The sequence below is a fragment of the Xiphias gladius genome, chromosome 14 (assembly GCF_016859285.1).
Source record: "Xiphias gladius isolate SHS-SW01 ecotype Sanya breed wild chromosome 14, ASM1685928v1, whole genome shotgun sequence".
Lineage (NCBI taxonomy): Eukaryota > Metazoa > Chordata > Actinopteri > Istiophoriformes > Xiphiidae > Xiphias > Xiphias gladius.
In genome coordinates, this window is record NC_053413.1 from 15237907 (window position 1) to 15249057 (window position 11151).

Genomic DNA, 11151 nt, shown 5'->3' on the forward strand with positions numbered 1-11151 from the left:
AGGTGTATGTATTTATGTATTTATGTAATACAAGTTAGTTTACACAACCTGATGTCTTATTTTTTGAAAAGTTTGAATCCTTACTCTTTAAAATTATTATGGATGCTTCATTTTGATTATGGGTTCAGTTCAAACAGCAATTCACATACAGTGTAGTCTCCCAGGAATAACCAGAGAGGAAACAGATAAAAACATGTAGAGTACAATAGGCATATTGGAGTGACCTCCAAATAGACTGATGAGCAAAAGAAAACATTTTTGGTCGCAGTTTTGAGTGACCAAAAATCTCAACTCAAAGACACTGTTACTTGAGCAAATCATTGGATTTTTGGGCTTTGAACATCAGGAATATTATACAACAAGTCCAATAATGCATTTTTACACAGCCAAATTCGCGTAGCAGATACCAAAAACTAATAATAGCATGTGCAGTAGGTGTGTTTTCAGACTGCAATGATGCAAAGTTTGATAGGCATGTCTGTGTGGACGTACAAAATACGGGTATTTGCAGTCACAAAAGCTGGGGCTACAGGCTGGGTGTTGATACTTCATACTCCAAGAAAAGTGTAATCAAAATGTATTCCTAAAGTTTGTCTTTTGTTGGTGTCCTTGCATCTGTATCAGCTTAATTCATTATAATTCAGTTACTGTATCTTGCCACTGATATCTTGACAGGTATCAAACTGGTTTGGGAACAAGAGAATCCGATACAAGAAAAACATCGGCAAGTTCCAAGAAGAGGCCAACATGTATGCAGCGAGGACTGCGGTCAATGCAACCAGTGTGTCTGCCCACGGCAGTCAGGCAAACTCCCCATCAACTCCCAATTCAGCAGGTAAGCTTTAAAAAACATTAGGGGACATCACCAGAAGCTCTATACATAGAAGAATCAGTAAAGAATGTCTTACCGGAACAGGTAGAACCACAACATAGAGCACAATAATGTTCTCATACCTGAGCTGCAACTCAAGAATTCAGTCTCTGGTGCTGTTTCATTTATACTAACAGAAGGCCCTTCTTCTCCTTAACCAACCTAGTAATATGGTATGGCTTTCTTGCTTCTTCTTGTTCCATTTTTTTCTCATTCATCTCGGCCTTTGCTGTTTGTTTCTCTCACTCATTTTCTTTCTCTCTGTTATTGACCTCTTGGTCCTGTGGACGTTAATTTTTCCTGCCTCTTGTCCGGTTGACCTCGTGCATGTCATTAAGCTGCTCGGAGGGCAAGTGGAGTCTTTTGTCATATAGAGACTTTGCCACTGTATTGAATTAGAACCGGGTGTTGAAATCAAGTTACGCGATGGTCTCTTTACATCTGGGGAGCTGGGGTCCATTAAAGGACGAAGACGATTCTTTGGGTCTTCCTGCAGATCAATTATTACTTCCTTAATGAAACACTAGCAGCCCAGACGTTTAACAACAATATAACCCATAAACCTTATTTTAACTGGACTTAAACAATTTTATGATGATTTTCTGTCTTGTGATTCTTGTAGTTTTTTTTTCTTTTAAATTATGGTTCAGTGATATTTGAACGTGCACCTACTGCATCTGTAGTGTGCATGTTTGTAGAAAAAGCCTTTTTCACGATGCCTGTCACCCTCCCAAACTAACCCACTTAATGCACTTTTGCTTATGCATGATCATTTTAACTCCTTTTCTGTCCCTTTCTGTTACTTTTCTCTCTCTCTTCTCTTTTCTTTGTCCTGTTCTCTTGCTCTCTTTCTTCTCCTCTGCCTCTATGTATTCTCAGGTTCTGCTGGCTCTTTTAACATGTCAAACTCCGGAGACTTGTTCATGAGTGTGCAGTCCCTCAATGGGGACTCGTACCAAGGGGGGCAGGTTGGGGCCAACATACAATCCCAGGTAGGCGCCTCTCTAAGTTTAGTGTCTGACATGACTAAAACCTCGCAAACTCTTGAGATCACTTATGATTTTGTTCAACTGCTGACCAGTCTGTGAGTACAGACGCAAACAATAACTTGCCCTACACAGTGAAAGAGAGGTTACACTTAGCCTGAAGCTTTACATTAATGTAGAAGCCATTGTCAACCCACAGTTGAGCAGACGACTGCAGACAGTTTTGGAAACGGTGCAACACTCGTCAGCACTCCTGACAAGAGTTCACATAGCCACTGGTGCACTGTAGCTCCCTGACCTTGCCCCAGTGGACAGCAATGACCAACACAGTGTTTCTGAGTGTTATAACTCTCGCAATAGATCAAGGAATCACCACCCGCAGTTATATTTTCATTTCATTTTCGTGCTTTCGGCATTATTTCTTTATCTTTCCATCCCCCCTTTCCCATTCAGATCAGCTCTCCAAATGCTTCCGGTCCTTCATGAATATGCAAAAGAGGTGAACACTATGGGAAGTAAAGGGGTCTTCAGGGTTGGCCTTAAATTATTGAAACTCATGTTCCTTTAAAAAGGTTATCTTTCTGATCATGTCACAATGGACTTACTTGCAAGGGTGTACAATTAAGAATGCAAAAAAGAAAAGAGAAAGTAAAACTTTGTCTCAATAGGCCTCTTGAGTAGAGTGGTCAGATTTGTTGTGTAATCCATATGGTGTCTTTTCCTGCATCACCTGGCTGGCTGCTCTGCCAACAGCTGCACAGCAGCTTACAGTTAATCCATGAAGAGCATTGGCAATGGCTGTATTCAAATAAAAACTTTTATGACTAAATAATTTTAAGATGTGACCTCAGTTACACCATATTTCCATTGGCAGCCGTGACAGGTAAACGTGTTTCGATGTGAAGCGTCATCAGAGCATTTGCTCCAGTGTCACATCGTCAGTAGACTACAGCTACATTTAGGAAAATAAGATGCACAGCGTTGTGCGTAATGCCTGATTTTGATGTATTATTTCACTACAACTACAAATACATTCATAATTAGTTTTCGTTGTTTTTCTTGTATTTTTGTCCTTTTGCAGTGTCTGTTATCAAGCTTGTAGGAGCAGCCAAATCATTCTGATTGGCTGTTTGTAACCTTTTCTTGTTTATGGTACCCTTTTACTATCAGACTGACCTTTCCTTTGTGCATGGCTGTCTTTGTTATCCAGAGCTTTTGTCTGACCGGGCCTTTTGTCTGTGTGTCCCCGCTGTTCCAGGTGGATACCCTTCGCCATGTTATCAGCCAGACCGGAGGATACAGTGACAGCCTCGCAGCCAGCCAGATGTACAGTCCACAGGGCATCAACGTAAGACCTGTAAACAATCTCCTTCTGTCCTTCTCAATGTTTTCTTTGCCATCTTATTTTGCAATGATTCCCTGGTTTCAGGATTTGTATAATATTGTGTCATTCTATATGCACACTGGGATGCCACTTAGCAGAAATGCCGGGGTTGGGCTGTTGTCCAGCCAGTTGCCCCCCTGCTCCAGTCGCGCCCTAGGTGGCAGGCAATGAGGCAGCTACCAGGCTGAGTAGCTGGACACGCTCCTAGTCTGTCGGAAGATATTAGCGTTAGCGAGGCACCTGCAGTCGACAGGAGCAAGGACACAGGTGTCATCCTCCCTCCCAATGCTGCTCTCACATTGGCACTATAGGACAAGTCATACCTCTTGTCCCCATCAAGACTGGCTTCACAAAAAAACTTCCCAGTTGCTAATTCTTTGAAATAGCTCTTTACCTAGCCTGTCAAAGGCTGGCCCAGTTTTTTAGGTCTCCTTGCTGGGCTGGGCTGGGCAGGGTGGGACAGGCAACACTGGAGGCAGTGTGTTAGCACGTAGATCCATAGCGACAGGCTGCGCAGGGCTGAACAGAATCAATACGACAGTCACAGGGACAGAAAGAGCGGGGCTTTGGGCTAACAGTCCAAGCACATTGGTCAGATCATTCATCCACAGGAACAGCGACACTGACAGCCAAGCCTGCAATATCCCTTGTGCTAAAATAAGAACGAATGCATCAAGCCGGCTACAACATGCAACAGGCTCAACTGGAAATAGGTTTTCAATAAACTGTGCTGGTGTGTTAGATAGGGGGAGTAATGAAAGCAGACAAAATATTTTTATGAAATGTGCAAAAACTAAGACTAAACTCCAAACTAAGTGTTAGTAGGAATGTGGGCTAGCCAGTAAACAAAAATTATTTAATTACCAACATTATAAATCAATTACAAATCTCTAGTACCAGTTTGCCTCTCCTGTCTCATGTACATATATTTTCATGCAAAATTACCACAATATTATACTAGTTACTAAAAAATTCAAAGAGAATATGTTTTCATTCAGATGGTTAGAAGAGTCTTTGAGGACTCAATTGTAATAGTAATACACGAGAGAGCGGTAAAAACGAGGCTAATGAGTTTCCTACTTATTCTTTTTTACCGTTAAACTTCAACTTTTCAGTAATAAATTGTCTGAATTCATATAATGAAACTAAAAATAGCTACGACAACCAGTGATATAGCCAGTCATTCAGCCCACAGTTAGCTCCAGGTCTCTAAGTGGTAAAAATATTAGAAATTAGTCACAGTGAGAAATTATAATGTCAGTCAGTGATGTGTTCAAAAATACTTATTATAGCACTTATTGTTCTACAAATAAGTGCGACAGTTTACTGTGAAATAGATTTTAGGCTTCATCATCCAGCCCGAGTAGAAATACTTACTCTTGGAGTTTCAATTTTAATATAAACAATAAAACTAACAACAAAAACAACTGTAGAGGGTATTGTTGATGATGATATGAGGCTCTTATTGTGGTCACTGTGAGGTGCAAATCACAACGACAAATGGGAAACCACAACAACAAATCAAAAACACAAAGGCAAAAGAGAAACCACAACCACAAAGCAGAAAACACAACATTAATTCTACCTTTTCCGGTAGAAGTTAATGTCATTGTGTTTTCCTATTTGCTGTTGTGATTCGGACTTTGCAGCTACTGTACCATATATTGCTTTTATGATAATAACACACTTTAACTACAAATTGCAAGGAGTTGTGAACTAAGTGTTGCTGCTTGTATTCATTGAGCCCAGATGATATTTTTTCTTTCTAAGATCTAGTGACTGAACTCTCCTGGTTCACCTCTCCTTCTTTATCACTGAACAGCAATTACACCCCTCAAATTGCTGGTGGGTGTTGCTTCTCTCAGACACAGAAATGTTTGAATAAGAATAAGATGACAGACAGTCTTTACGCGAAATAACAGGGTTTGGAAATAAGAGGCTGCCAAAGCACGTTCCCAGCTCTCACTAATAGCGTGGAAATTGCAATTAATGTCCTTAATGGTCTTTAGTCAACCTTTTATCATGATTTGAGAAGGCTTCCATTTTAAAGAGCTATTTTTTATTGTGATCATTTATTCTTTTATCAACCATCCCAGGGGTATATTCTGAGATATACGAATGGTCTGCGTATTCTGTGTTTCATCTCCCCTGTTTACCTCACATTGTGTCAGCCGTTTGGAGGGAGAGATGAGGAAAGGGGTGCAAGCATATTTTTTAATTAACGGTCTCATAAAAAAGAGCGTTTTGTCAGTTTTTATTGTTGACTTTTAGAGTAGCTGTTGTACGTGATATTTGCATCTGAATTTAGGCTTTATGTAGTCTCATTTTACTTTAAGGGCTGAATATACCTACTCGAAACCCTTAGTCTGACCCCGATCTGAATTTGAAGCTATTTTGCAACATTCTGAATAATTTTAAAAAAGAAATACGTGCAGCAGTGCATGATCATAGTAATACAGCATATCCCCTCTAGTTAATTTTAAAGGAATAGTTTGACATTTTGGCAAATAATTTGCCAAAGTCACTAATATCTTCTTTGTTTTATCCACACAAAAACGGCAAGGTTTGACAGGGGCTATGTGATTGATTATTTTTCGGCCAGGCATAGTGACTTCTTGGAGTCTTATCATCACCATGAGGTTTTTGTTTGTATTAAACAAACGTGATATAACATGTTAATTAGTGAGTTTTAGGGGTGCTGGTAGGTAGATTTCTTTGAATTTTGGACAGAGCTAGGCTAGCTGTCTTTATGCTAAGCTAAACACCTCCTAGCTGCGTGTGTATTTCCCAAAATGTTGAACCTCTTCCTTGTTGGCGACTAATTTCACTCTTTCATTTTTGTGACTGACACACATTTGGTGCTCTGGTGAGTATTTACAGCAGCAGGAGAGTGAATGTGGGATTGCTTCAAAATAAACTACAGTGCCCATTTTCATCATAATGAAGGAATAGTCTGGCTCAACTATGTATTTTTAATGTTTTTTTTGGACAACAGTGGAGGTCTCTGGCACAGAGGAATAAGCTATATATTTGGCTTTGGCTGCAAATCAAACACTTTCATTGTTTGATTTGGTCTTTTCATGGGATTTGCTGACAATAAGAAAATATATGAAATAGTAACAATGCCTTATTGTTAAAGATACTTCTATGTGCATTTTGTATCAGACCGTACACTGTGTTACCATTAAGCTAACTACTTGCCGTCTTATCTCCACAGACAAATGGTGGCTGGCAAGATGCTCCGACTCCTTCGTCAGTGACATCGCCCACAGAAGGACCCGGAAGTGTCCATTCGGATACTTCCAACTGAATATATCCATCTCTACACCTCATCCACAAAAAAACATGGACTGACCTTGCTATTCACAGTATTAAATAAAGGAATTCACTGTCTCACAGTTTGGAGAGTTACTGTGAAATCCTAACTAAAAAAATGAATAATATTTCCTCTGCTAATAATGTTGGACATTTGGGATACAAACAAAAAGTTTCACAATAAAAATCAAAACAATACTGCGAACAATGGAGACATTTGTACAGATTTCACATTATATTCAGAGGGCTGGGGTTACTTATTCACTCGTAATGTTTTCACTCATTATGATGAAATGATATGATAAAGTAATGAAAATCAAAACATTGGTTCTAACTGAAAAATACTTCATTCTACCTCTCAGCCACTAAAAAAAGGAGAAAAAATGTCAGTGACCATTATTTGTTTTGTAAAAATGAAACTTTTGTCTTTGCAAGCAAGAGGCACATCTTCTTACTTACATTTTGTTGTCTCTCACCTATTCTATGGTACGCCATTTAGACTTAAATATTGCTCAGTTGTTTACAATGTGTGCTTGATAAAAGTATGTTCATCTTCCCCTCTGTCTCCGACGAGTCAAAATAGAGTCCTGTCAGGAGATTTTACCTCTAAGGTAACCCTGTGAAGTATGTTATCTGTAAAACAATAAATAAATACTTGTCATCAAATCGGACAAGCTTGACATCATTCATTAAAACGGAGGATGTATCAACTTAAAACAAATGATTTTACACCCTGTTGGTTTTGGTTCTGCAGCATATTGGTAGAGTGACGGTCACCGAATTGCAGAATTCTCTGACACAATGAGGAAAACAGAAATTTTGTCTTTCTCTGTTTTTAATTTACTTAAGTCCTTCATGATATCTTTAAAATTGTTTTCCAACTTCAACACTGCAGAAAAAAGTTTTTGACGATGCCAAAATGCTGATGTAACCAAAACAAAACTGTCAAGAAAAGTGTGTCAACACGAAGCCAGTTTTAATATATTAGTTCATCACGTGTATACAGCATTATTTCTTTTTCTGTTCATTTAAATCACCATCTTCTGTCATTTAGCTCTGGTGCTATAACCAAGGGAATAATAATGTCCCATTGAAAGAAATATGAGAAGAAGAATTACTTTCTACACAAAAGAAAGTTTGTCAAGGACATCTGTAACTGAGTTTGTTTTTCAGTACATGAACCACAATCCACTTAAACAGGGAAGTCATTATGTTAATAGAGTTTTACGTGCTTACACAGTGGATCCTCGCTCCTGAATCTACAGCACAGGTCCAGAGATGCTTGTAGCATGGAACCACCGATCGTCGCCATGACAGAAGCATCTGGATGCACCTGAACTGCTGCTCAGCTGAGGACACTTTGATGTAAAGATAATGTTACGTTCCACATTTTGTTGAATTGTGTCCTCTTCGGGGCGTTTATTTACATATAAATCAATATATTATTCTGCTGGTACTGCTTTAGTAACCCTAGAATTGACACCAAAACAAATGTAGACATTTGAATTCATGCTTGTCTCAGTACTATCAGACTGATTTTTTTTCAGTATCAAACATTTATGAAGATTGTAAATGTTAACCATTAAGCACTAAAGAAGGGACAAGTCATTATGTCAAATAATGTGTTTGCTGAGCAGTCTAACCTTGTTTATAGACACTTTTTATGTTGTGTGGCCTATTTGGTTTTTTTGTATTTTTTTGTATTTTTTTTTTTTTTTTTACTGTTATGCTTAATGTAGGCTATTACTTTTTGCTTTCCTATTCTCGTGAATTAGCTCATGAACTTTCAACATGTGTTTATGTGCACCATTGTGCTTGACTTGCTTTGTTGGAAAGGGTTTTCAACACATTAAAAATGATATGTAATACAGCAAAACCATACATCAGCAGTTTTTTTATTGTGGAGTTTACGAGAGCGCAAAGACTCACCATCACACAAACACATCGGTGGCAGTCACTGTAGTGATAACTGAAAGTCAACCAAGGTTACTGACTGCCAGCAGACATCCCCCTTTTATGGCTGTGCGTGTTCCTCCCTTCCACAATGGCTCCTGTCCAGCGTACTAGTGCATATGCACTCAGACAAACACTCACAAAGACACATGCATGCCCACTATGTTAAAATCAGGCTTAGGTAACATTGAAAGGACATGTCTTTTGCAACATCGCTATCACTTGAAGAGAGGAAAAAGAAAGAAATGCATTTAAAACAGTGTAAGTCCATTTTTTTGTTGACTTGTTTTTTTTCATTTTTTTTTCTTTTACTACTAATTAAATCTACTCAAAACCACCCCTATCTGAAACTGAGGCTGGTTTTTTTTTTTTACATTCTGAATATGTTTTATAAAGCAATACATGCAGCAACACATGACCATAGTGATATAGTATATCCCCACTTATGAATTTTAATTACAAGATAAGGTAGGTGATATTTCTTATTAATATCACTGTTAAAAAATCCCATGAGAAGACCCAATAAAGAATGTGTTAGTCTGTCTCTCAACACTTACAGACTTTCTTACTCTGTCTGTGGCTCTCAGACCCAAGACAATTTTCCTGCTGACAATGGAAATCTTTAAAAAACTGTTCACAAATATAAAGTTGCATTTCTTAAAAAAAAAAAAAAAAAATTCTAAAATAGCAGTTTTTAAAGAAGTTTTTATTAAACATTGCTCAAACAAGCGTAAATAGTTCTTTTTTTGGGGGCCTTGTTGTGGATGAATACACATGTTCTTGTGAGAATTTCTGGCAGCAGGATGGTGTATGTGGGATTGATTCAAGATAAACTACAGTGTCCATATTCCTGGTAATGAAGGAACATGTCACCCAGTGCAGTAGTGTGGCCCACTGATGGGTTTTTAATAGGTTTTGGCCAACGATGGAGATCTATGGTACAGAGGCATACACAAAGGAAAAAAGAACGAAAGAACTACTCAGTTTATTTAGGTTTTCTTTCACTTGGTTTTAGCTTTTTTTTTTTTTTTTTTTTTACAAATATCAAAATCTGATGGAGAAGGAGAAGAATGGCCATGTCCTTGTTAGACCCTCCCCTCAAATACTGCAAACGATACCATTGACATTATCTGGCTAGACAGTTGCATGTCTGACAGAATTACTTTCATAGCAACTGAATATTCATAATTGGACAAACAACAGGAGTGAGGGTATAAGGGAGCAGTTGGCGGTAAAGTCTGCGGACGGTCACAGGCCCTGACTGTTGAGTGAGTGTGAAATGCCAAAGCCAGACTGCTCCCCTGCACCCCGAGGGCAGCGAAGGAGCCAGCCTGCTCTCACCAACAGAGAGGGCATCAAAAACAATCTGACTAGACTTCATCTGAAAACATCTTCTGGTTTGTGCAGCATTGCTCAGTGATTATCCCAGCATCAAGCCTTCTGCGTTATCATGTGAAACAAAAACATCTTTTGAAACAAGTTGCACAGAGAATAACTGCTTTCGGGGGAAAAAAAACAAAATCACCCAGTGCAGTTATAACACTTCCTCATTCCTCTGAGGTGATGGCACTGTGCAGGCCGATTGAAATCTAATGTTGCTGTTGACATCTGCCTCCCCAGCTGTCATTGTACCACTGTTTATAATTACAGCTGCCGTGGAAGAGCACGGGTGGGTGGCCCAGACACCTTGTCTCCCCTTCTTAACAGAGCACAGCAGACTGCTCTAATGTGCAGTGACACAACAGCCCAGACCCTGCTGCTGCTGCCGGACTAACTGACCACACGAGTCCCTGGGTGGTTCATCCAGAATTCACTCATTCACACACTGTCACACAGACACAGATTATGTTGTGCATGCGAGACTGGGTGTGGCATCTAGGTCTCTTAAATCACAGGCCTGCAAGTCTTTTTTTTTTCTTTTTTTTTTTGTCCTCTTGTTTTGCAAGACAAGATGGGACAATGTTTGAGAATGTTCAAGAGGGTCTGTGAGTCAAAAATATAGGAACATCACATTGTATCAGGAGCAAAATGACCTGATTAGAACAAAAGCAGTGTACAGAGGTGTCCTTCTCTCTCCACAAGATGGCGATGTTAACACATTTGTGAAAAAAACCTTCAAATTATCCAGGTGATAAAGGTGGTGTGAAAATTAAAGTGGAAGGTGTGGGTTCAGTTATTGCCTACTGGGAGTGTTGTGATTGCAGTGGGCAAACAATCACTTTCATTGACACAGAACTGAAACTGTTCTCCTAGTATTCTGCTCTTCATTTATTTTGAGTTTGCAGTTTCCCTTGCACAACTCTAGAAACGTTTGCTATGTCCCCGGGGTCTTCCGCTTGCATTTCTTGCTGATCTCTCTCTCTTTATTTCTTTCTTATTCTCCTTCTCTCTCTCTCTCTCTGTGTGTGTGTGTGTGTGTGTGTGTGTGTGTGTGTGTGTGTGTGTGTGTGTGAGAGAGAGAGAGAGTGAGTTCATGTTGCAGATCATTCTCATTCTCACATTTCTGCGTATGTTCCTGTCTTTTCAGGGAAAAAGTGATAGCTGAGTGGTGTCTTTGTATAAACATCTGATCATTCAAGAGCTGTCCAGCATTGAGTTACTTTGTTGAGTATGTTACTGTAACTCTTTACTTCTACTCCACT

At 39.2% G+C, this 11151-nt stretch overlaps 1 protein-coding gene across 2 annotated transcripts in view; it reads left to right on the plus strand.

Moving 5' to 3' along the window:
* Positions 1 to 8408, plus strand: part of pbx1a (pre-B-cell leukemia homeobox 1a) — a 47930-nt gene extending 39522 nt beyond the window's left edge. Inside the window, exons 6-9 of one of the 2 annotated variants that reach the window (XM_040143611.1) lie at positions 676 to 835; positions 1751 to 1863; positions 3116 to 3205; positions 6459 to 8408. In XM_040143611.1, coding sequence (XP_039999545.1) covers positions 676 to 835; positions 1751 to 1863; positions 3116 to 3205; positions 6459 to 6551 — 456 coding nt within the window. In that variant the 3' untranslated portion in view covers positions 6552 to 8408. The remainder of the gene's footprint in view (positions 1 to 675; positions 836 to 1750; positions 1864 to 3115; positions 3206 to 6458) is intronic. The other variant, XM_040143610.1, reaches the window with a different exon arrangement.
* Positions 8409 to 11151: the final 2743 nt, after the last annotated feature.